The sequence below is a fragment of the Leucopleurus acutus genome (assembly GCF_964270905.1).
Source record: "Leucopleurus acutus genome assembly, chromosome: 7".
NCBI classification, from domain to species: domain Eukaryota; kingdom Metazoa; phylum Chordata; class Mammalia; order Artiodactyla; family Delphinidae; genus Leucopleurus; species Leucopleurus acutus.
The window spans coordinates 36,702,747-36,728,119 of NC_139150.1; the positions used below are offsets into that span (position 1 = coordinate 36,702,747).

The 25,373-nt window shown below is 51.5% G+C and overlaps 3 protein-coding genes across 7 annotated transcripts; 2 read left to right on the forward strand and 1 right to left on the reverse strand.

The window, feature by feature from the left end:
* The first annotated feature begins 1,602 nt into the window (after positions 1-1,602).
* HINT2 (histidine triad nucleotide binding protein 2) lies at positions 1,603-3,765 on the forward strand. 3 transcript variants are annotated; one of them, XM_082843676.1, is made up of 5 exons: positions 1,603-1,728; positions 2,952-3,092; positions 3,190-3,294; positions 3,399-3,471; positions 3,566-3,765. In XM_082843676.1, exons 1-5 carry the CDS (start codon positions 1,630-1,632, stop codon positions 3,655-3,657), a joined length of 510 nt encoding a protein of 169 aa, XP_082699802.1. In that variant the 5' UTR covers positions 1,603-1,629; the 3' UTR covers positions 3,658-3,765. The 3 variants fall into 3 exon arrangements, with proteins under 3 accessions (XP_082699802.1, XP_082699804.1, XP_082699803.1); XM_082843678.1 differs by having other exon boundaries at positions 3,555-3,676; XM_082843677.1 differs by lacking the exon at positions 1,603-1,728 and adding an exon at positions 1,735-2,020.
* A 777-nt stretch (positions 3,766-4,542) lies between these two features.
* SPAG8 (sperm associated antigen 8) lies at positions 4,543-6,617 on the forward strand (the record flags this gene model as incomplete). Its single annotated transcript, XM_082842334.1, has 7 exons — positions 4,543-4,580; positions 4,683-5,421; positions 5,523-5,697; positions 5,874-5,919; positions 6,004-6,118; positions 6,241-6,303; positions 6,402-6,617. 7 exons carry the CDS (start codon positions 4,543-4,545, stop codon positions 6,615-6,617), a joined length of 1,392 nt encoding a protein of 463 aa, XP_082698460.1.
* A 225-nt stretch (positions 6,618-6,842) lies between these two features.
* Positions 6,843-23,861, reverse strand: NPR2 (natriuretic peptide receptor 2; the record flags this gene model as incomplete). 3 transcript variants are annotated; one of them, XM_082842044.1, is made up of 22 exons in its annotated part: positions 6,843-7,151; positions 7,285-7,376; positions 7,644-7,742; positions 7,814-7,988; positions 9,575-9,643; positions 9,862-9,985; positions 10,485-10,631; positions 10,791-10,959; positions 11,037-11,192; positions 11,372-11,531; positions 13,507-13,578; positions 13,696-13,800; positions 14,034-14,111; positions 14,321-14,395; positions 14,558-14,678; positions 14,919-15,003; positions 15,231-15,363; positions 15,591-15,685; positions 15,929-16,064; positions 16,368-16,481; positions 22,164-22,369; positions 23,195-23,861. In XM_082842044.1, 22 exons carry the CDS (start codon positions 23,859-23,861, stop codon positions 7,086-7,088), a joined length of 3,144 nt encoding a protein of 1,047 aa, XP_082698170.1. In that variant the 3' UTR covers positions 6,843-7,085. The 3 variants fall into 3 exon arrangements, with proteins under 3 accessions (XP_082698170.1, XP_082698169.1, XP_082698171.1); XM_082842043.1 differs by having other exon boundaries at positions 14,558-14,687; XM_082842045.1 differs by lacking the exon at positions 14,321-14,395.
* Positions 23,862-25,373: the final 1,512 nt, after the last annotated feature.

Genomic DNA, 25,373 nt, shown 5'->3' on the forward strand with positions numbered 1-25,373 from the left:
AAGGGCTCTCCAACAATAATATGGCTATTCAAAAGAAATCATTACTATCTCCAGAAGTAGAATTCCCTATTACCGGTTATTAGGCAATTAGCACCATGATGACCACTCACTAAAACCAACTCAGCTAATAGTCAACAATAAAGGAATGGTTACTGTGATAAACTCATTCAAGAAAGTATTATGCAGCCATTACAAAGTATATTTACATAGACTATGTAATAATATGGGAAACTGACTGTAAATGGAAGAATAAGAATATAATATGTAATACATATGTATTATATATTATGGAAAAGGAAGTGAAAAAAACACCAAATGTTATTCATTCCACAAATAATTATTGGGCACCTATATATGTCAGGCCATGTGCTAAAAAAAAAAAAACAAAACTAACGATACGGTGGTGACTTTTCTCCTGTGTTAAACCTCAGACTAAAACTTTCCTGGTGTGAGTACATTAGCATTTTGTGACCTCATGTTTCTGATGTCAAAAAATATATATTCCAGCAGAACGAAATATACTTCTAACCTAGCCGTAATACATTTCCCTTGTCCTTCAAACTCGCCCGGCTCACTGAAAATGCCAGGCACGGAGCTAACCGTATCCCATACTTTTTCTGATTAGGAAATAACATTGGATACGTATTCCTTTGCTTATTAGTCGTGCAGCAAAGACAGGACACTCCTGGCCCCGCCCGTTAAAAAAAAAAAAAAGGAAAAGAAAAATGCAAAAACCGCCCCGAAAACAAACTGCAGAATCTTTAGTCTTGGAATATTTTAACAAGCACATAAACTAAGGAGGAACTGCCCTCAGATGAGTAAGTTAACATCTTTGAAATGGTCAAGGGGCTGAAACTGTCCTTTTGGGGAAAATGCTGGGTATCTATCCCACCAGTTAAAAAACAAAACAAAACCCGTGCCCGTTCACCTTCAGGCCAACCGCCCGGCGACCTCCACCCGCCTCTTTCTTCCGGGACTCCTATCTGCCTGGAATTCCAGGGGTAGTGGTGGTTCCTGGGGCCAATAAGCGCGGAACGGCCCCTCTCCGAACCCCGCCCTCCTCCCGGCCTAGGCAATGAAAGGGTCCACGGCCTCTGAGCCTCTGCGCGGCAGGTGACGGAGCACCGCCCCCTTCCTCCCAGCCCACCAGTAGGGGCCCGACCCGAATAGAAGGAGCCAATACGATAAAAGCCCCACTACCCCCCCGCCTCCCCGAGCCGCAACCTAAGCTGGGCCGGCCTTGTCTTGTGAGCCAATTGGAGGAAAATCCCACCTCCAGGTCTCTCAATCCTTCCAATGAATGAGAAACTATCTCACAGCGCAACTAGAGAGGGGATCCAATCGTAAAGGAACTTTCAGTCTGACTAGAGGACGAAGCCAAAGGAGTAGAAAATTCGCCCTCCAGTTGGCACAAGAAGCCAATGGGATGAAAAGATCCCGCCTCTACCGTGGCGGCGGAGCCAGTGGCGTGCCGGGCCCAGGAGCGTGACCCTATGGGATGATGGGGTTCGCTCCCGGCCGCGGGCGGAGCCAATGGCCGCCGCTCGCCGGCTCCCCGCCTCCCCACCTCGGCTGGCCACAGAGCCCGAGCGCTGGCCGGGGTGGGAGGTTCCCGCGGCCGAGGGGAAGATGGCGGTAGCCACGCTGCTGGCCGCCAGGCTCTGCGGTGCGCGCCGGGCGGTGGCGGTAGCGGTAGCGGTAGCGGTAGCGGGGCCGCGGGGGGCACAGGTGAGAGGTGGCCGTGGGGCGAGGAAGGGGTCCCGCGGGCTCTGACGCCCTCCAGGGCCGGGGGGCGCGTTCCTCCCCGGCTACCCCCGGCTTGCGCAGCCCTGCGGCCTCGCGGGGCCGGAGCCCGAGCGCCCGGCCGGGAACCTTGCCCCTCCCGAAGTGCAGGCTCCAGGGCTGTGCGGTGAGGTCGGACTGGTGGTCACAGCAGCATCTATTAAAGCCTCGCCGCGAGAGAAACGAACCGGCGATGAACGACGCCCTGCACAGGCCCGGGCACCGAGGTCGACACAGGGTCAGTGCAGCGTCTGCTGCCATCTCCCAGCCGACCGAACGCCTACTCTGGGCAGCTCCTCAGTGCCCCCTGCGGGACGTGAGCTTTTTCTCCTGGGAGCCAGTCTTCTGCCCCGTCAGACTCCTGGCTTTCTACTGAGCACTAATGCTAACTCCCCTTCTTCTTCCTGTTTGCCAGAGCGACTCAAGGAGTCAGATTCATTCCGTCCCTTTTCCCCACAATGTGACATCTCTGACTTCAGCCTTCTCTCAGTCCCTGGGAAACTGGGCCTTCCCTACCCTCAATCCCCAGGGGCTGGGGTTGTGTTCACTCAACTGAACTCCTCCCTCCACCGATTCAGGGGACCGGAGTGAAAATTCACAGTAAGAGGTCAGATGTGATACCCAGACACCTTTGTGTCAAACAGGGCAATTGTATTAAAACCTGGATAAGATAGTTAACACGGCTTAAAGATCAGAAAACAAGTAATGGAAGTAAATGGAAACATTAACAAGGTGAGAGTAAACGGAAAGAGCTCCAAGTAGTTTTAAAAGATGATGCAAACCACTCCCTTTATATTTGAAGCCGAGAGAAGGGATTTATCTAAGGTAATTCAATAGTAAAATAGGTACTTGGACCTAGGCCTCCAGGTTCTCATTCTGGATCCTTTCCCCTGAACAGTGCTAGAGTTCCTCAACCCTTTAGGAGCAGGAATCAATTGCACTGCTGAATCCTGCAGTGAAATCTGCCTGTTATCTAACCAGGCCCAGCACTATGTGGCCCTACTCTCTGCTGCTGATGCTCTGGAAGTGAGGAACTTTCCCTTTGAGTGGGAACCACTAATAGGTTCTTAGAAGGGTGAAGTTAATGGCCAGCCTCTGCCAGCCCCAACTAAGTACATGAGACAGGTATTGCCAGCTTCCTCCCTTGGGTGTGTCTGACCCACCTTCAGGTCCGAGGAGCTGCAGCTGTGACTGATGGGAATGAAGTGGCCAAGGCCCAGCAGGCAGCTCCTGGGGGGGCAGCCCCAACCATCTTCACCCGGATCCTGGATCGAAGCCTCCCAGCTGACATTCTGTATGAGGACCAGCAGGTGGGGTGCCATTAGGACTCATCCCCTTAGGAATTTCATAAATACCATCCAGCCTGTTGAAATAACATGGTGGCCTCTGGCCTGTCATTGCTCCCAGTGTCTTGTATTCCGTGATGTGGCCCCTCAGGCTCCTGTGCACTTTCTGGTCATTCCTAAGAAGCCCATTCCTCGCATTAGCCAGGCTGAAGAAGAAGACCAGCAGGTGGGAAGAAAAGGGCCAGGGTTTGGCTGGGGGAGCCCCGTACTCAGCTAGAAATTTTGCTCCCGGTAAATGAAGCCACATGTCTCCTTCCCCTTTCCCTGTAGCTTCTAGGACACCTTCTCCTTGTGGCCAAGAAGACAGCAAAGGCTGAGGGGCTGGGAGATGGATACCGACTTGGTGAGTGACGTTTGGCCCTTGAGCCTCTCACCTATGAATTCTCATACCTACCCCTCGGTATGATCTTCATTCTTTGACCCAAGCTCCATTTCAGTGATCAACGATGGGAAGCTGGGTGCACAATCTGTGTATCACCTGCACATTCACGTGCTTGGGGGCCGACAGCTCCAGTGGCCTCCAGGTTGAACCTACCAAATGACCAAGGACCTCAGACTTGGATGCTTGGATGGGGGTGAGGAAAAACGGCACCCTGTAATGCTAATAAACTTGCTCTCCCTCAATTCTGGATCCCTGTCTTAAATATATAAAGATTTATACCACAAATAGGAAAGAAAACTGATTCAAGACTATGATCCCCCTTGACTGTGGTCTGAGACACTAAGGAGGCCCATCCTGTAGCTAAAGGAGCATTTGCCTATATATCTGTGAGCTCAGGACTCATGGTCCACCTGGGTCAGGCCTCTAGAAAAGTAGCAGTAGGAATAAGCCTGAATGAGTAGGAAGAGACTGAATCCCAAGACTTGCTCAATTCAGATGCCAAGCCATGTTGTAACGGGGGCTGGAAGGAGGATTGTCAATGTGAAGGCCTTTTATTGAAAGAGAAGTAATCACACCAAAAAAGTCGCTACCCTTTGACTAATTCCCATGTCTCACCATTTTGCTTTTAAGCTGTTGTCTGATGTCTTTCCATCCTTAAAATTTTTGAAAAGATGCCCCCACTTTTGAGAATGAACTTACTGTTGCCCCTACATAAACATACCAAGTAGGCTTTCATCTGATATAACAGCTCTGTGCCTGTTCAACGCAAAGAACCACCTTAGAAAGCCTCAGTAAGTCCTGCTTAGGTATGGAGGGCGAGGCCTTAGGCCAGCGGAACCGCAAAAGCCGGGCTGAGGCGGAAGGGAGGCCAGACGGAAGGCAGACTTCCCAAACTACGCCAAGGTGCAAGACTTCCGCCCCGCAGAGACCTTGCCTCCACCCCCACCCTCGCCGTCAGCCCAGCTCTGGTTCTGCGCAGTCTCCTGGAATGATTTGCCGTCTCTATGGCAACCCAGTAGCTGGCGTCTGAAGATGGAGACCACTGAGTCTACCGAGGGATCACAGTCACGGTGAGAGGCACAGCTCTGGCTGCAGGCTTAAGGGGACAAGGAAGGTTAATAGACTCGCTTTGCTGCGCTTCTGACAACTTTGCCGCTTTCACATTTTTTCAGATGTTTAGATGTACAGCCCAGCTGCGAAGGACTAGGGTCTATTTTGGATCCCTTTCCTTCTTGGGATGGCCGTCATAGGTCAGCCCTGGGAGCTGCAACCGCAGAAGCTTCAGCAGCTGCTGCAGCCACTGCAGCCGCCTCCACTATCAAAGCAGCTGCATTATCTACAAAGACCCCAGCGCCCTACTCTGAACGGAGCCTTCTCATGGAGCCCTCCTCTGAAAGTCTTCTTGGGGAGTGCTACACTGGACCCAGATTTACCCACAAGATAGGCCATGGGAGACTTGGCTTTGAGCCTGTCTCTGTTTCCCATATTGCTTATACTGCAAATGACCTTAGCTCTAGCCCTGGTCTTGGCTTCAGCTCTGGCCCTGGTCCTGGCTCCAGTTCTGGTCCTGGCAGTGGCTCTGGTCAAGGTCCTGGCAACGGCTCTGGTCGAGGCACGGGTCCTGGTCCTGCCGCTGATTCTAGGCATAGGCCAGGCTCTGGCCAGGGCCCTGGTTTCAGCTCCTCTGCTTCTTCAGGCTTCATAAAACCCAGGGCAGATCTGCTCCCTAATTATGCCTCCTGGAGTCACCACAGCCACTGGGAGCCTCAGAAACAACCCTGGAAATTTTTGAAAGTCTCAGAACCTGGTGCCCGAGGGCTGTGGAAGCCCCCTGAGGTTGAAGGGACAAGTAAGGTTCTCAATGAAACACTGCCACGGGGCCAGTGCCTTCTCTACAACTGGGAGGAGGAGGTATTAAGGTTTTTACGTGCTCCTTTTCTTGAAGGCTGCCCCCAGTCGATGAGGGTGGGTACCAGAAAGGATATCATGGTCACTCAACTTGGGGCCCACAGAGAGCCACCAACCACCTGGATCAAGTCCCAAGCATGCAGGATGGCTCTGAGAGTTTCTTTTTCCGACATGGACACTGGGGACTGCTGACCCTGCAGCCACAGTCACCCATGTGCTCCAGCACCACCCAGAAAGATTCATACCAGCCCCCAGGAAACCACTCTCAGCCAATTCGAGGTATGAAACATGAGAGAATGGGCCAGAGTGAGTCTAGCAGAGAAGAAAGAGAGAGGAATGTCTGATGAGTGTAAAACGCAAAGCTCAGTTTTTCTTCCTTTTCCCCAATTTTTTTTCTTCTGGGCCTGTTTCTTAACCAGACTCCCCCACTCTGTCCATTCCCTGACCTCCCGCAGGGAAACGTGAAGCCATGCTGGAGATGTTCTTGCACCACCAGATCTGGTGAGAGGCTGGGTGCAGGGGAAAGGGGAGGGGGAGGACAAAAATCAGGGGAGAATGGCCTTGATGCCCCCCAGGCCAATGTAGTAAAGAGGTGCAGGCAGAGCAGGAACCCACAAGGAAGGACTCTGAGGTCGAGTCTGTGACACATCACGACTATGGAAAGGAGCTGGTGCAATCAGGGCCTCCTGCCCCAACAAAGGTAAGAACCCAACCCACCCCACTTGTACAGCTGGGCCCTGACAGGCTGTGGGAAAGCAGCAGGCCCAGAGGTTGAGAGAGGGAGCTTCAGGCCAAGAGTTATTCAGTATCTCTCCCTCACAGCCTCATGACTACCCTAAGGAACAGCCTGAAACCTTCTGGCTACAGAGGGCACCACAGCTACCGGTGTGTGAGGGTGACCAGGTGTTGGGAGTGGGGGAAGAGGCTGTTCTGTCCCGGCTTGGAGGAGAGAGGGCTCTGTCCTCATTCTGGCACTCCTCCAGGGTGTCAGTAACATCAGGACTCTGGACACGCCATTCCGGAAGAACTGCAGCTTCTCAACACCAGTGCCTTTGTCTCTAGGGCAGCCCTTGCCCTATGAACCCGAGAATTATTCCCACCAATTGGGAAAAATATCTTCCCTTGGCTGTCAGGGAGGAGGGCAGGTGGTGGAGGGAGGGGTAGAACTACTCCTGTCTAAGGGTCGAGGAGGGAAGTAGATGTGGAATATGGAATCTCCTTCTGTCTGTACTGAAGAGATGGGGAGGAAGTGTACTTGGTGAAGGGGCTCTTTACATAAAATGGGTTCTCTCTCATCCTGAGACTGCTCATTCAGTGATTCTGTGAGTTACCGTGTCCATACCCCATAACCTTTCCTTGGAGTTGCCCCTAACACAGATTATGTCACCATGACTGGTTTTGTTTGTTTTATATTTGGCCAAAATATTCTGGTTTAGATACAGATATTTACAGAAGGTAGGGAGGAAAGGAACCAGGCCAGAGAGGAACAGGTATATGTACAAGGCTGGGCTGCAAAGGGCAGCAACTTCCATATAAGTTGGGGGTTTTGTGCATGTTGGTTTCCATCTCATGTGACAATGTCCACTTCTGCTATGTGGAGAGATGATGGCCACTGCCCACCCGGGTACCAGCAGCAGGGGATTGTCTGACTTGGGAAGAAGTGGGGTTTACAGGAGCCCAGCAGGTCCTTTCTGTTCTCCTAGGAGCCAGTAAGTTCGCATCTTGCCTTTTCCCTGGAAGCGGAGAATTAGAGATAATTCAGATTCTTCTATGTTATTCCTCATATCTCCCTCCCTTCCCCCCACAAACCCCGTGATTGTGTTCATCCTCCCATTCCATGACTCCCTCCCCATGGCCTGCCATCACCTTCATCTCCACATCCCCTCGAAGCTCTAGCTGGAAGCATCCTAGCTCATCCAGGGCATCCTTGGTGGTAGAGGAGACATGAATCTTAAGGGCTGGGGTGGGATAGGGGAAATGATGGAAAGAAGAATCAAAGAAAAGGCAACCGAAGAACTGGCAGGATCGGAGAGAGCTTTACCCAACCACCATCCCTCAGGAGGGTCTCAGTCTTCCCAGGGCACATGCACTAGAACCAAAATATGTCCAAGGATGGGGCAATCAGGAACGGTGGTCTCTCAGAATGAGATTTGGAGGAACTCTGAAAAGAAGAAAAGGCCAACACAGGTTGAGGCTGATGCTGGGGTTGAGGGCTAATGTCTCACCTTGACCATTAGACTCCATTCGGGAAGCAGTGTTCACTGTGTCTCCAAAAAGACAGTAGCGGGGCATCTTCAGGCCAACGACCCCAGCACAGACGGGCCCTGTGAGAAGAAATAGGTTGGGAGAGCCTGGGAAAAGTCGATATGAGGACAGGAGTGAGAGTCAGCCTTACCCGTGTGGACCCCTATGCGTAGCCTCAGCTGGTCATGGGGTCGGTGGCGGATGCGGAAGGAAGAAACCGCATCCAGTAATGCCAGGGCCATACGAGCAATTTCCGGGGCATGGCGCTGACCATTTCTGCCTGGGAGACCAGATACCACCATGTAGGCATCTCCAATCGTCTCTACCTGATTGAGAGGGGGATGAAAAGGTCACCTCTATCTGTATCAGTGGGGATGGGGAAGGGCAGAAGGAGACAAGCTGGGTACCACTATGAGTCATCCTGACAGCCTGGGGGCCAGAACGTTGACTAGAAAGTAAGTGCCATGGTCCTGAGAATCTGGGAGAAGGGGAGTCAAGGGAATTGGTAAATCCTCCTGCCCATCCCAGCACCTGGCGAATACTCTACAAATGTCTGCTGAATGGACACCCTGTCTGCAACAGGACATGGTCAAATAGGCTCTGCTGTCAGGAAATGGGAAGCAAGACAACAGGGCTGCCCTGAAGAGCACAGAAGCTGGTGGGGAGGTCAGCGAGGCCCCGTGAAATGAGCCTCAGACAGCCTGAAGTGTCAAAGGTAAGAAAGCAGGCACTTGGCTTCGTTAATTGTACTGAAGCTGTGTAAGAGAAGGTCCTTGTTTTTAGGAACTACACACTGACCTGTTTAGGGATAAAGGGGCACTGTGGGGCTTCCCTGGTGGCCTAGTGGTTAAGAATCTGCCTACCAATGCAGGGGACATGGGTTCGAGCCCTGGTGCGGGAAGATCCCACATGCCGGGAAGCAACTAAACCCGTGCGCCACAACTACTGAGCCTGTGCTCTAGAGCCCGCGAGCCACAACTACTGAAGCCCGCGTGCCTAGAGCCTGTGCTCCGCAGCAAGAGAAGCCACTGCAACGTGCACCACAACAAAGAGCAGCCCCCGCTCCCCACAACTAGAGAAAGCCCGCGTGCAACAAAGACCCAACGCAGCTAAAAATAAAATAAATAAATTTATTTCTTTTAAAAAGGGGGCACTGTGTCTGAAACTTACTTGCAAAAGGTTCAGAAAATAATATATGGAGACATAGATTTTTTTTAAATAAAGCAAATGGGGGAAAATATAAACAATTGGTGAATGCAAGTAAAGGGTTTATGGGAGTTCTTTGTTACAGTAATAACAGAGGTGGCAGAGTAAGTCCAAAGGGAAGGGACAGGAGTGGGTAATAAATATTATCTGTACAATATTAGGCATTTTCCACAATAAATTTATTATTCCCATCATACAGATAAAATATCTGAGGCTCAGGGAGCTTCTGTTACTTGCCTAAGGCCACACGGTTGGTCACAAAGCCCGATCATTTTTACTCCCAAGCACAATAAAGCCTACCCTGTGCCAACTCAATGACTTCAACAAAAAGCTTTCACTCCATAGCTTGTCCCTCACCCCAATAAATCATTCTATCCCCACATCCTGTATGATTCCTCCATGTCTGGAGTGGATGAAGAGAAGAGAAAAGACGACTAGGCTATGCCTATACCCCCAGGCAAAAAGTGGCAGACAGGGGCTAGATCTTGTGATGGTTCCGATTAGGCAAGCCTTAAGGATTCACAAGAGATTAGACGGGAATGTACAATTACAGTGCCAGAGCCTCATTTGTCTACAAAGGGTACGCTAGCACTAGGATGCTGGAGACCCAGGCAGGAAAACTGACCCTGGAGCAGGTAAGGCATGTGGGATTCGGGCAGACTGGGTTTTAAAAAAGTGTCAGTGTAAGGGCAGCCCCAGCTCTCACCTTGTAGACGTCAAAGTTGTCAATTATGGCGTCAAAGCAGGTATACAGATCATTAAGAAGTGTCACCACCTAACAGGGATGGGAAAGTAGAGGCCTTAAGACTTTCCAACCTTCTAAGACTGTCCAACTAAGACTGTCCAACTTTCTAAGAATTCTTAACACACAAGCCATAACAAGATATGGAAACTACAGACCAAGCTAATCTTCCCTATTATCAAGGATCTCTATGCCCCAGTGAAGCTCCCGCAGGTCTCTACCCCACCCTCTGCCCCTCACCTGGCTCTCACCTGCATGGGGGTGCTCTCTGCTGACAAAGCTGTGAAGCCAACGATGTCACTGAAGTAGATGGTAACGCTGTCAAAGGCCTCAGCCTGTACGGTCTCTCCCCGTTTTAACTGCTCTGCCACTGAACTAGGAAGCAAAGGTACAGGTTGAGCCAAACTCAGAGAAAGAGGGTGGGAGGGCGAGAGAGAGGAAAGGAGTGTATGGCTGGAGCAGAGATGAGTTCTAACATGAAAGCTGAGCCTGGTGGAGGAGAAGGAAGGTGGCTGGGAAGACATTACAGTCCAGGGCAAGGTAAGGTGTACAGGTGGTGTGGGGTTGGAAGGGGATCCCTGGGGATGTGGGCTAAACGTCTCAAGTTGGGATTGTTCTACATACACTTGCTGGAGCAAAGGTCTGGTAGAGCAGCGTCCTAAGAAGAAGGGATGGGAAGCCAGGAAGAAGGCAGCACAACTCATTTGGAGACAGAATGAAAACACACGGTCTAGAGCCAGAATGGGCTCATGGTAGCGAGATGTAACAAAGCAGCATTCTAAGGGTTGGGAAGTGAGTTCTCAGGAGCTTGATTAGGCAGAAACCAACAGAAGAATACCACAGGAAAATTCAGGAAGGGGGACCGAAGTCTCACTGGGGTAGAATTTGGTAGAGCAGAGCCTCAGCCTTGCGTTTCTCCTCCAGGTAGGCCTGTGTGCGTTCCTCTACCAGCTTCTCCAGGTTGTTGGCATACTGCTCCATGCGCAATAGGAGGTTATCCAGTATGCTGGTGCCACCCTCCCTGGAAGGAGGCCAGGATGGGGTACCTGCTCCAAGATGCTCAAGACCCCCAGGGCTTTCTACCCAACCCACCCTCTCGGCCCCACCAACCCCACCTCACCCACTAAGACTGATGAGGCTTCTAGCCCCGGGGAGCTCCTGCACCATAGTGCCCTCTCACTTGTTAAAGCGGCGAATGAAGCCCTTAATCTGTCCAAAGTCTGGTCGCTCAGCTGCGTCCTGGGCCCAACACCGCTCCATCAGCAAAACCAGCTCTTCGTTCAGTTGGGTCCGGTCGATGCTCGGCCGGAAATAAGGCCGCTGACCATTTCGGACCTTCTGGACAATCTCTGAGGGTGATAAAGGGTTTGGATGAAGAACAGGTCCCCCAAGTAGAGGAGGCTCTGGGTCGTAGATTGACTCTCACCTTTGGGGCTGAGGTCCAGGCCCTCCAAGTAGAAAGGACCACTGCGAAGGGCTATCTCCTGTAAGATGATCCCAAAGCTATAGACATCGGCCTTCTGCATGCCTGTGGTTGGCAAGGGGTTCCCACTGAGCAGTTCTGGGGCAGTCCACAGCTTCTCTGAAAAGAGGGAACAGGTGGCCAGGTCCTCAAAAAGGAAATCCCCAAGCCCACCTGGCCTCATTCCTATAATGCTCGCCGTATTACTGTCACTCCGTCTCCCTCTCCCACCCTCCCTAGGTGGAAATGATCAGGGCCGGGGGAGCAATGTAAAAGCAGGTTGTGGGGGAAGGCCTCACTGGCATAGAGGGCGTGGTTGTCATCAGGTTCAGCAGTTGATCGGAAGCTGGCCAGGCCATAGTCTGTGATTTTGAGCACAAAACGACTATCCACCACACAGTTGGAGGACTTGAGACTCCCATGGGATGCAATAATGCTGTTATGGAGAAAGGCCATGCCCTGCAGGATACAGATCAAGTCATGGGATTGGATCATATCTGGCTTGGGATACCCCCTCTCCATGAGATGGACATTAGCTAGCTGTCTAAAGATCTTGGGACCATGGGCTTCCCTGGTGGCGCAGTGGTTGGGAGTCCGCCTGCCGATGCGGGGGACACGGGTTCGTGCCCCGGTCCGGGGAGATCCCACATGCCGTGGAGCGGCTGGGCCCGTGAGCCATGGCCGCTGAGCCTGCGCGTCCGGAGCCTGTGCTCCGCAACGGGAGAGGCCACAACAGTGAGAGGCCCGCGTACCGCAAAAAAAAAAGATCTCGGGACCATAGAAACAATAAGCTAATTTCGGAATGCATCCTTTGTACAGTTTCCACCCCAGGAAGCAGGCAAAATAGGAGAGTCGTCTCTTCCTGGTACCTTAAGCAGTATATCAGCACCGAAGCACCGGGGATAGGAGACATGCTTAAGAGGAAGGACAAGGGGAGCTATCAGTTATCACCCTGGAAAGGGCGGCCTGTCTTCTGAGTAATGAAGGGATCAGAACTCTGAGGGTGAACTCCAAGAATACAACACCCATGGTGGCCTCAAATGCTTGGCCACTACTCAGGAAGACACGGCTTGAGATCCAGGTATCAAGAGTACCTGGGTGCACCAAGGAAGACTAGCCAGTTGTAAACTTTAACATACAACCATGTATAGGCAGGCAAGTCGAGATAGAGGAGGAAAGCCATCTACTACAGGGGATGTCGAGCCAGAGAGAAAGTGGAGAAAATAGTAAATTAGAAAAACCTGGGAAATGGACAAAGGTAGGAGGTAGCTACCAAGCCAAGGTAGAAGCCTGAAACTTCTGGCCCCCCTGGGGCCAGAGAGGAGAGAAAGATTGCCTGTGAGGGACTCTAAGGCAGGTCCTAAGAAGGCAGAGTGGTGCTTCCCCTGGGAAGTCAGTTCAGGTGGAACCGAAAAAGGATACGGTGTCCTGTATGCTAACCTCCTTTAAATGTTTAGCTCTGGGCTTAAACAACTCAAAACTCTAGTCTCTGTGAACTCTTCCTTTTTATTCGTTTCATCTTGATATCAACAAACCTTTGGGAATCTCCAAACTCGTGAATACAGATGTTAGGCTTCTGGCTTTGTTCTAAATCACCTTTCCATCAAATCACTGTCCTCTCAAGAGTCATGTTTTTCTTACATTTATCATCACACCTCCAGCTGAGCACCACATCAACTTTACCTAATATTTTATCTCTGACTTGATGGCAAACTTTAACACACACACACAAAATTTTTTAAATAACCTCTTAAAAACTATGCAGAGAAACCGAAGCCAGCTCCAGGTGTGGTCCAGGTGATCCACTAGGCTAGCTCACTGGCTAGGGGACTTGCTTCTAAACACCTGTCCCACCTGTGCAAGATTCAAATTTATGCCTTCACAAACCCATAGACCTCTGGGTCACTTGAAAATAGCTGAAACCTAGTATATTAGAAGATACCAAACATTTAGTATAATTTTCCTTGGCTTCTCTTAGTTTTACTAATAAATGTTCATTTTGAATTTCAGTTTTTCTGAACAAAAGAGCAGATACGTGAAATATTCGTTAGAGAGTAAATGATGAGGAAAAAAAATAGAAGATAAATGTTTGGAGACTCCATTAATTTTTCCCTGCTAAGAGATTTTAATATAAACTCTTGGAGGAAAAAGAAAAGATGATGGAGAGAGATTTGAGATATTTGAGATCTGAGATTTGAGCTAGGGCAGGAAGACAAAAGTTCTCTACAAGTACAGGACTCTTTGTGGCAGATAAAACTCATTCCCCCCAATTAAAAGCCCCAAATCCATTGTTTACCCATTATTACCCAACCTTAAGAATAAGGGGAAATGGAGAGATGGAATTTTTAGACTAGGAAGAGAAATCATAAGCAAAGATAGAAAGAGGGAGGCATTTTAAAGTGGATGAACTCAAGGAGGAGTGGGGAAGACTCACCTTAACAAGGTCATTAATGAGTGAGTAACGAAACATCCAATCCAAGTTGATGCTATCATTTTCCAGAATATCCTGGTAAGTGACATGGAATAGATTATGTGACTTTCCTAGCCCCACTATTACCTGCACAGTCAGTGTAACTTTGGGCCTATCTCCCCTGCCCCTATAATCCCCACCTATATCCCTCACCTGTAAACTCCCACGAGGACAATACTCGGTGACGATGCAAATGTTGGGAGGGTCTATGCAGGCGCCAATGAAGCGAGTGAGATGGTTGAACTGAACATCTCTCATCTAGGAGAAAAAAAAAAAAAGGAAGAAAAAGAGAATTGAAAGAGCTAAAAATTAGATACAGAAATCTACCACTGCATGAGAGGACCTTTCTCTTAATTGTCCTTACAACTTGAAATTTATAAATAAACCCATTGCCCTCCTAGCCAATTTTACTGTTCCCTAGTCCTCCCCTTCCCCTTCCCCTTCCCCATTCTTATTTACCCCTGGCCCTCAACCCATACACCATGACTTACATGTTTGAGTTCAAACAGAACCTGCCGGGTAAGCTCAATGCGCTTCTTATTCACATGTTTGATGGCAACAACATTTCCCTGATGGTGGGAGTGAAAGGGGAAGAGGGACATTAATATCAGAAAGGGTCTCTGGGTGCTGGGAAAGACTGGAGAACTGTGGGAGCATCCAGGAGATCAGCTGGACAGAGAGGAGGGTTATGAGGAGCGGAGGGTCACGGGAAGAGGTGATAGATGTGGATGAGACAGAATGAAATGGTGGGGACCAGAACAAGTGGACGACTGTTCACCTTGAAGTGACCGGTGTTGGCAAAGATCTGGTATTTCCCATGGGCTGTCATGAGCGAGCCGTAACTGGATCCCCGCTGGGGCCAAGGGCAACATGGAGGCGGAAGGATGAAAGGAACATTAGATGGTGGTGGTAGTGCAGGTGCTATCATTACAGGCTGATGTGCTGGGAAAGGTCCAGGGTACGAAAGGACAGGCACTCAGAGGGAAGCAGAGGGACAGCTGAGACGAGGGCTCACCAGCGACAGTGTGAGGCGACTGCCTGCACCTTTATGGTATCGCTCTGAATTGCCAAATTGCAGCTCCTCCCAGCGAATGCGCCACAACATGCTAGCCAGCTCTTTCTCCAGCATCAGTTTTCTGTAAGGACTGCACACCTCAGTTGACTGGCAAGCCCAATCCTACCACCCCAGAAGCCAACAGCGGGGTTGCAGAGACTTCCCGGCAGCTCCTGAAGCTGCGGTTGTCACGCCCCAGACACAGGACTGAGAGAGAGGGATGCATTCCCTCCCCCGTGTTCTAGGGCCCTCCTGGCCTCAGCCAGAAGGCTGTGTGGAAATGGGAGGGAGGGAGTAGGTCAGCGGAAAGCGCAGAACTCACCGGAAAATGAGGAAGCTGGAAACGCCAAACATGATGAAGGTGATTCCTGTGCCCAGCGCCACGATTGCCAGAGTGGAAAGTGGGGCTGAAGGGAGAGGGGGCCCTGAGAAAGACTGTGTGTGGTGCTGTGAACGGGGAGGGGGGATGCTCTTAGGTGCAGGGAGCAGACAGATCTCGAGAGGTAAAGAAGCAGGCAGGGGGCATAGGAGAACAGGTGATATAGAGCTAAGGGTGGGGGAGCCCGTGAGGAGGAGGTTAAAGAATGGAAAGTCAAGGGAGGAAGGATTGCTCCCAGTCCCTGCACACACCCACTTTTATCACAGGATGGGTCGTCCAAGTCAAAGGCACAGGGGGGATTGTCCAAGGGGGGGGCCCCCTTCACCCAGGGGATGGGCCGTCCTGTCCACCAAATCTGCTTTTCGGCTCCCGAGTAGTGGGCTGCAGGCTGTGAGGAAGGAGAAAATAGGGCCCACAGGCCTGCTCCCACCAGCCTCCTCCCCCCAAACCCAGCTACTTGGGTGCTTTTCTCCCCATCCTACCGCCCACCCACCAAGCAGCTCCAGCAGAGGAAATAAGTCCCTGCCTCTAGAACCTGTGATTCTGCCCCCGTTGACCCCCTGAAAGCTGGGTTTGCAGGCCCCCCACTCTCCTCCCTGCCTCATCCCCCATCACCTGAAAGTCCCCAGAATCCAGGTCTCCCATGGCCCACAGGACAAAATCAGTCTCCCGGTCATTGTTCTTGTCCATAACAACCAGTCCAGTTACACCTAAGACAGAAAGGAGTACCCCTTACTTTGAGATCTACCCTAGGCCCCTCTCCTATCCTCCCAATCCCTCCAGTCACCTCACAGTCTGTCCCTGCCCCCATTCTTAATATGTGTCCACCTCTGCCATGTTCTCTGACCCCTACTAACTCTCCCTCCTGCCCCTGGTGTGTGTGTTTTCTTCTGCCCACTCCACTCCTGAGCGTGACAGCGGCACTCTGGCCTCCAACTGACCCTCTCCATTACCATGGTATCTTCTTCCTTGCATCTTCTCGACAATTCGAAGTCCATCTTCCCGGGTGCCTCCTTCTTGTATCGTCTCATTCAGGACTTCAGCATATAGCAGGATCCCATCGTAGAAGCAGCCAGCAATGAGGTTCATCTGGGGGTGGTAACTTCAGCAGTGCTCTCCAAAGGTCCTGCCAGGCCCCTTCCCCAGCCCCCTTTTCCATCTCTGGGGTCTCCTTCTACCTCTCCTCGCTCTGGTTTGCTTTCTTCCCTCCTCTCATTCCTAAGGTGCCATCCCTACCTCACTGAACACTAAGGCAGAAGAGAAAATCCTGAATGGAAGTGGACAGCCCCCAAAGTAGGGCTGGCTCCATGGCCAAGGCTTGATTCTGAGTTAGGGAGAAGAGGCTTTCCTCAAAGCCTGGCCTGATTCTCGGGGAAAGAGAGATCTACTTACGAGGGAAGGGGCCAGCTCCACACCAAAATCTTCCCGAGCTCTTATCAGAAGACGATTCTGGAATTCCTGATACTCAGGATTCGGGGGTTCTCGGTATGTGATGACCAATACCATCTGTACGAACAGCACATGGGAGAGTGGAAATGATTCAAGATGGGCATTAGGGGAAGAGAGGAAGCAGGACGGGGAAACTTGCTGAAATATACATGATATAAAATGTACATGGGTGACTCTGAAGGCCGAGAGGCTACTAAACTCGTGTGTGTGTGTGTGTGTGTGTGTGTGTGTGTGTGTGTGTGTGTATGTTTAATACTCTGGGGACAGCAGGTGGCACATCTCCATACAAGATAGATAGATAGGATGGTTCTGGAAAGGTGGAGACTGGGAAATACATGAAGTCAACTCCATCCCCCAAACTGGGCTCCTCATCGTCCTGAAGCCCCTACTACCACCCAGGCCTCCCAGCAGGGCTGCCATAACACTCACAGCTCCTCTGTCCCATCCTTTCTGGGCACCTGTTTACTGGCAAGGACAACACTGAGCAACAGCTCCTCTCCCTGGTGTTAATTACTGCTAATGTTATCAGTAAAATGTTTACATTTTCATTTGGGCCACTTGAGCACAGTGCCTCCACCCAGTGAATTAGAGATTTCAGGTCCTATGACAACTGGGGGAAATCCTTTGAGAGAGTGATTCCATCTGTAAAAAGCCATGAGCCGGCTCCTTTAATGTGCATGGAACACCCACCATATGCAGTCCTGCATACTGGCATAGTCCCACACATCATGAGTCACAAGGAAAACACACAGTCACACGCCCACACACATCTCATAGATAAGCCAGTGGCACACATGGTCTCAGTCATGCACACTTCTCATTGGCCACAGTCAGCATGTCTCTGTCTTTCACTGGGATGCCTGCCTGGCTCCCACTGGCCCACTGGCCTCACACACTTCCCGCTTCTTGGCCTCTGCCTCCACCTCAGGCCTCCACAATCACTGAGACCAGCCTCTGCCTTCGTCAGGGAACTGGCACTGCAACTTTGGGGAAAGACTTCAGATCGATATATTTTGTGAAACGTGACTTTGTGAAATGAGAGATTAAAACTAGTCATTTTGGGACTTCCCTGGTGGCGCAGTGGTTAGGAATCCACCTGCCAAGGCGGATCCACCTGCCAGGTTCGATCCCTGGTCGGGGAAGATCCTACGTGCCGCAGAGCAACTAAGCCCGTGTGCCACAACTACTGAGCCTGTGCTCTAGATCCCGCGAGCCACAACTACTGAGCCCGTGTGCCACAACTACTGAAGCCCATGCGCCTAGAGCCCGTGCTTCACAACAAGAGAAGCCACCACAATGAAAAACCTGCGCACCGCAACGAGGAGTAGCGCCCCCTCGCCACAACTACAGAAAGCTCATGTGCAGCAACGAAGGCCCAACGCAACCAAAAAATAAATATAATAAATAAAATTGATTCTTTAAAAAATAAAACTAGCCGTTTCTACCAGTTGTGTTAATTCCTGTCATAGAAAGTACCATAGAGATACTAGATATATCACTTACGACCTATTATAGATCAATTCATTCCAGGTAGGAAATAATGAAGTCAGTTTCTAATACACATTGATTATATTAGACTGGAGTCTACTTCATGATGTAATTATTCTTACTGGAGCGTTTGGATGCTTGATCACACACTGCTAATACTCTCCCACTGTCAGGCAGAATTAAAAAGGAGAGGGAGACTGAGGGTGGGGCTGGAAGGGTTCGTTCAGTAACACCTATTCAAAGAATAAAAGAAAAATAGAAGGGTAGGATACGGTTGACAAAAAATGTAAAAAGTTAGTTAAAAAACTTGAAAAGATCAGGCTTCACACAACGTCTATTTCATTATAAAGGTTGATAATAGGTTTTCAATGCTTTTTAAAAAGTAAATGCCTAGGTTTGTTTCTTTGCTAGACTAGCAGTTCTCAATCTTTTTGCTCTCATGACCCCTTTACGCTACTAGAAATTATTGAGGACCCCAAGGAGCTTTTGTTTGTTTGGATTACATCTATCAATATTTACCATATTAGAAATTAAAACTGACAAAGTTTTAAAACACAAGAATACACAAGCACACCTCCTATAGCTGCCAGAATGATGACATCATCACACGTCACATAACCTCTGGAAAACTCCACTGTACAATCATGGAAGAATGAGAGTGACGGAGGCAAATAACACCTTAGTATTATTTTTAAACTAGTTTTGCCCTCATGGTCCCCCTAAAAAAGGATTCCAGGGGCCCCCAGGATCCCAAGACCACACTTTGAGAACTGCTATGCTCGACTCTGTTTTGCTGTGGTTACCAGCTACTAAAAAAAAGAGAGAGAAGCAGAAGAACTTCCAAAGAATTTCTGTTCTTGCTCAGGGGCTAGAGAGAAGGTAAAGGTAGGTAACTGTGTCCCATTCCACAGGGGACCCCAGGCGGAAAAAAAAAAAAAAAAGCAAAGGCTGCCAAAATGGGTACAGCGGTGGGTGGAAGCCAGGAGGGCACCCGGGAAATGTGCAAGGGCAGCAGATGCCTGGCTCTGCCTGTGGGCCCACCCACACCCAGACCCACTCTGGCTGCCGCAGGAGGCGCTGTTAACAGTGGCCTAAATTAACAGAATGGTCTCCACAAGAGATGCTGCCTTCCACGGCCCTTGGTGTACTGCTTACTTCCATTCTAGCCGCTGGTGTCCCCCATCTGTAACCCAGTCTCATGGTGGTCACCTAGTTTGTGGCTTCTCCCTGGGTTTCTGACCGTGTAGAATGTCCTCAAATGTCCAGACAGAGCCTCTGGATCCTTAGAGCCTAGTCATTTGGTTATTTCCACCGTATCTACTTATTCTTCCCTTTCCTGGTTGATCATCTTGGTTTACAGTACCTGCCAGCTCTACTCCTGTCTAAATGAATTCCTAACCCCATCCCCCCTCTTCCCAACACACACATTGATTCAATTCAACAAACGTGCTAGGCACACGGAATACAAAGGCAAGCATGATCCCTTTCCTCAAGCGGCTAAGGTTCAATGAGGGAGAAAAATCATAGCAACATATTTAATTTGAGAGTCCTCTCCCCCAATAGCCAGTATCCAGCATGAGCTGGGACCCCTTCCTTGGGCATGACACCCTCCTGGAAAGGCTGTGGGCATCTATATCAGGGACTCCTCACCTCTGCCGCCACCTTTTCCAGGCTGGCCTGCTCTGGGACCCCAGTGGGCCAGGTATGTCTGGGGTGTGGGCTCTCTGCTCTTTCACCCTTGTCTGGAGCTGACCACACAACTTCCCTTTGATTTTCCCCTCAGCATATTCTTGACTGCCCCTTCTCTTATATTGTAGCAAAACCTCCCTCTTTGTTTTTCTGTCTGAATAATGCCTACAGTGAGTGGGAGAGCTGAGAATTAATTTACAGCTCACCCTGGAAAAACTTGGGTTTGAACTGCACGGGTCCACTGATACGCAGATTTTTTTCAATAAACGCAGACCATGGTACTACATGATCTACACTTGGTTGAATCCACAGATATGGATGGAACCTCCAAGAGGGAAGCCTGACTGTAAAGTTATACTCAGATTTTCGATTGCATGGAGGGTGGGTGCCCCTAACCCCCACGGTGTTCAAGAGTCAACTGTATGTAACTAATTGTTAGCAGACTAGATCCCTCCTCCTCCTACCCTAAGTGCTGGGGCCCCTTGGCTGGTAGGAATTCTCCCACAAGAAGAGAGGTGTTCCCTCCACAAAGAGAGTATGGCCCAGAAGCCTGTGGAGTCTTCCCATCTGGGAGGGTTAGAGAGACCCTCCTTGACCACACTAGCTAAAGCACAACCCCCCTGATACTCTCATACCACGCTATGCTTTTTTTCTCTTCTTAAGTAACACATCACAGTTTGTTCTATGTTTGTATCTATTGCTTGTTTATGTCTGTCTGTTCTACTGAATGTAGGCTCCAAAAGGCAGGGACATCTGTTATGTTCTCTGCTGTATACTAGCACCTCGCACAGTGACTAGGACATAACAGGTGCTAGCTAAGTAAACACTAACAGAATGAGTCAGTCTTCAGATGAATCAAACATTGACTGAATAATGTTGTAAGTTCTAGAGGAGTTAGAGATAGGCACAAGAGTGGGAAATTCAGTCCAACCTGAGGATTCAGGGATTGTTTCCTAGAAGGGAAAATAACTGATTTGAGTATTATAGAATACACAAGCATCATCCAGACACACAAAGGTGAGAAGGTCATTTTAGGCAAAAGTTCAGCAGCAACAAAACCTGTCCTGCCACTGCCCGTGTTCAAGTGTGACGGTCACAGACTTATACTCAGGCATGCAAACAGATATGTCATTCACAGTCAGACACTACCAAATATATAATCACAGCCACATAAAACCTTACTCATTGGAGAAGGTGGCCACCCAAGTCCAGCCCTTATACACATCTACTTAGAGTCAAAGAATCTCAGGGTTGAAAAGACCTTAAGGTTATCCTATACGCCACCTCAAATTCTTTTTGGGATAAGAAGGGGGTATGCATAAATAAGTTTTAAAAAGTACTTATGTACATAAGTAAGTGAAAAATTGGTGGGAGATTCGGGGAGCAATTCATGGGTATGATTTTGAGAGGGAGAGGTTTGGGGTAAGGGGAGGAAGACCACTGTGGACAAAAGCAGCAAAGAGCCCAAAGGCAGGGGGGCAGGGAGGCCCGAAGTAGCAGGTCTGAGCGAGGTCTAGCCGGCTGGAGTATTCAGCAGTACTGGGAGGTAAGATTTTAAAAGTGGGTTGAGGACTGTATAAAATCTTAAATGTCATGATAAGGAGTCAGGACTTTATTCTATAGGAAATAAGTCATTGAAAGTTTTGAGCAGAGAAGTGAAGTGAAGACAGTCATGTCAATTTTCCCTACAAACTGTTTCTCATATCCACCTCTTTTCATTCCTGCTATCATCACCATAGTTCAAGCCCATACCTCCATACCGCATTCTAACCTATTGCAGGTGGCCTCACTGTCTCCTCCTCTTCTAATCCAACCTGAGTTCTGTCAGTATATTTCTCATCACAAAAAAACCTCAAAGACCCCACCATTCAAGTCCAAACGCCTCAGTCTTAGGTTCAGAGCTCTCCTTAATCTGAATCTACCTCTGCAGCATTATTTCCTATAATGTGCTCCAAGTGAACCATTCTTTCTTGTCAGGTCAGTATCTTATTGGATCCCCAAACATGTCCATTCCCATCTTTTTTTCTTTGCTCCAGCTGCCTGCATCCTCTCTTCCACTCTGACTAGGAATATCACATCTATCTTTAAAGTCACCATAGAGTCTTGCTTCCTTTATAACAGCTTTCCCTAAACCCAGCCCACAGTGACACTCTCCTCTGAACCACTCAAGTTCTTAGTGTCTGTTCCAGGACACATCATCACATCCTTTCTTGTACTTGTATCTAACTGCACCACAATCATGCCTCGCCTCTCCAGAAAGGGTGGAAGCCCTCCCAGGGGCGGGGTCTAGATCTTTTCCTGAACTTCCCCCCCCCCACCCCACGGTATATCTACCATTGGTACTTAGGAAAAGTCAGTGTTCCAGGATCTTGGGAGGTAGCCTTGGAAGACACACTGAGAAAAAGCCACAAAGGTGAGACTAGACTTGGAAAGCCTCCGTCCATTTAATCCCTGTGGTTCACAATTCTTGCCCTGTTGCTAGGGTTTCTGTGGGGTCTTGTGACAGAGAATTCCCAAAAAAGCTCCTCTCCCTGCTCCCTTCAAGTTTGGCTCAAATGATACCTGAAAAGCTTCTCTGAGGGCCTCGGCCTGTTCCCAGGTGCGATTGTCCTGCCAGGGCCGGCCTGTGGAGCGCGTGGGGCCCGCACGGAGACTCTCCCCAAAGACATCCAGGTAAAAGAAGACATAATCTCCGTTGGTCAGGTTCTCCCTCTGGGCCTGAAGCAGGATCTCGTGCAGCATCTCCAGAGGGCCGCAGATATACACAACTGGGAGCAGGTACGTGACAGAGGGGCACTCTGAGAAAGCATCCAGGACCCTAGACAGCCCCCTCTCTGACCATCTGCATTCCCATCTTTAGCGAGGAAGAGAGGCCCTAATCTATCAACCACCCAGCAGATGTTCCCCATCCCTCCCCCCTTGGAGTCTATGTCATAAGTACCCTGGGACCGTATGGACCATCTGGCAGAAGTCAGAGCCTGACTCCAGACCCCAGAGGAAGGGAGCTATCCTTCAAGCCCCTCCTCTTCCCAGAGCCCTGCCTGCTGCTCCCCGCCAGCCCTCCTCACTCCCCCACTCTGCCCTGTCTTTCCCTAAGCTCAAAGGCACTGACTGCTCAGAACTTCTCTCAGTGGGAGCTTTACCTGTCTTTCCCAACCTAATCAGCTGCACCGCAAAGCCCATTTATGGAGTCTTCACGCTTTTTATGCCACCAAGGGGTACTGGCGGCCCAGTCTGAGAAGTCTCTGCTCACAGACAGGCACACATTTTGGAGTGACCATCAACCACACTCACTACTCCAGGGAACTCACACTGCTCCCCAAATTCAACTTCCCCCAATCCCACACTCTCCCCGACACAAGCTTCTCCCCTCAGGCCATCTTACTCCTTGTTCACATCTGTCTGTGACATCCACAAGCCCCCCAACATAACGCCTCAGCCCCTCCCAGGGGCTCCATCCACACGTGTTTCTTGATCCCAACCACCACATTCGGCTCCTCCACGGCTATCTCCATCTACAGCTTCCCAGTGCTCAGCTCCAGGGACACAGCGACCCTCCTCCCCTGACCCTAAGTAGCCCGGGCCACACTCACTGCGCCCGTTGGCCCGGATGAAGTGGGTGGCCTGCTCAGGGCCCCCCGGCTCACGGGCATACACCTGGTGCTGCACACTGAGGTTGCTGCCCTGCAGGGCCTCAAAGACGCCCTCGATGGTGAAGTAGTGAGGCCGGTCATCTGTGCGAGCATCCAGATACAGCAAGGCAGCACGGGCAGTCCAATTGAAGTGCCCATGTAGCGTCACTACAAACTCACCCAGCTTGGGAGCAGAGGGACCAGTGCGCACCAGGGTACGATAATGCTCATTCTTAGCCGCAAAACCAGAGGCCACAGCACCCGCAGTCAGCAGGGGAAGGCGCCAATGTGAGGCAAAGCGGGCCACAGAGGCAGCGGGGTACACGCAACCGGGGCCCAACAGAAGGTCGGGATCGTGGTAGAGCTTGAGGTCCACAGCGCGCAGCGGGGCCAGGTACTCAGAGCAGGCGCCATCTAGTTCAGAGCTGACGAACCGTAGGTCCACGGGCAGCGCCCGGCCCAGCGCCTCCACAGCGAGTGCCACAGCGGGACCCACCCGTGGCCAGGCCCAGGCATAGCTCAGGTTGTGTTCTGGCAGCACCACCGCCAGCGTCAGGTTCCGCGCCCCTGGAGGACGCACCCCACCTGCCAGGGCCGCCACCACCAGCAGGAGTGATGGCAGTGCCATGGGGAGAAAGCAGCGGCCCCACCCCCCCCAGAACCTGGGGCCACTCTGGCCTACGGGGGAGCCACAAGCACCGCCCAGCCTGGAACCTGGGGAAGGCCGCCAGGGAGAGAAGTGAGGATAAGCTAGGTAGGCTGGGATACAGAAAGTGGCAGGAATCGGGGAGGAGGAGATGGGAGGAAGCCCCGGGGAGTGGGTCCACCAGCCTAGGGCAGGGACGGAGGAGGGCTAAGAGTAGGGTGGCAGGAGGAGGCAGGGACCAAGGGGGCCTGTGACTGGGATGGGGAGAGCGAGAGGTGAATTCGTCTGATGAATCTAAAGCTGAGAAGGAAAAGGGGATCCGAGACTGGGATGGGGTGGAGCGGGGGGGTTGGCTGGTACAAAGAGAAGGCCTGGGGGGACCTCACCGCTGAAAGGGCTAGGAGGGCAGAGAGCTGCGAAAAGAAGGACCAAGGGGATAAGGTGGGAGGGGGCCGGCGCGGCGGAAGGACTGGGACCATGGGCAGGCGGGCAGCGAAGCGAGGCCTGGGCCGGAGGAGAAGGAAAGGCAGGGGTAAATCTCCCTGTGAAGGCTTCTCCCGAAGCTCCTGCTTGGACTAACGGGCCCAGGGCGCTGGTCCCATCCGGAGCTGCGGCGGCCCCGCCCGTGTCCCCGCTCCTCTCTGCTCCGCTTCTCCTGGGTCCGGGCGGCCAGCGCTGCCCCGCGCTTCCTCCCGCCCCCCGCCTGGGCCCCCGGGCGCGCCGCTCGTCCAGGTCAGGTTGCCGCGGCCCGGCCGTCTCCGCTCGCTGCGCCGGCGGCTGCAGAGTGTGACTCCCCGGGCAGGCCGCCCGCCCCCGCCCCCGCCCCCGCCCCCGCCCCGCGCCTTCCCCGCCCCCTCCCCGCGGCCCCTCCTCCTCCCCCGCCCGGCCCCACCCTCCGGCGCCTGCTGTCTTCCCCCCTCCCGACTCCTCACTCCCACCCGGGCGCCCGGGGACCTCCCAGGTCTCCAACCCACCCGGCGACAGCCCGGGGGCTCCGCGCAAGGGCCTCTCAGGCCGGCGAGGTCCCGGGCGTCCCCTCACTTTAAGGCCTACCACGTCTCCCCCAGGCCCCTGGGCCACCCCGCCGCGCGCTCTCCATCTCACACACTCCCACGAGCCCAGGGCCTCCCTACCCACCCCTCGCGTATCCCGCTCTTCTTAGGGTCTCCTTTCTTAACTCCCCTGAGTCCCTCAAACACTCCAGCCTCCAGGAAACAGTCAGGGATCCCCACATATTCAGTATCCTCACTTGTCCTCCACCTAGTAAACGATAGCACCCCTCTCATTGACGGGAACCTCTCCCTCCTTCACCAGTAAGACATGCCTGCTCCCTGGAAGATAAGCCCCTCCGGGACCAAGGCGCTCCGGTGACCGATTTTTCCTGAGTCCTTACGAAGTCCATGAGTCTCCTTCTTCCTTAGGACTCAACCCTCCAATCTCCCTCTTCCTGTCCCCACGACCCCAATGTGCCCTCCCGTGTCCTCAGAGGCCACC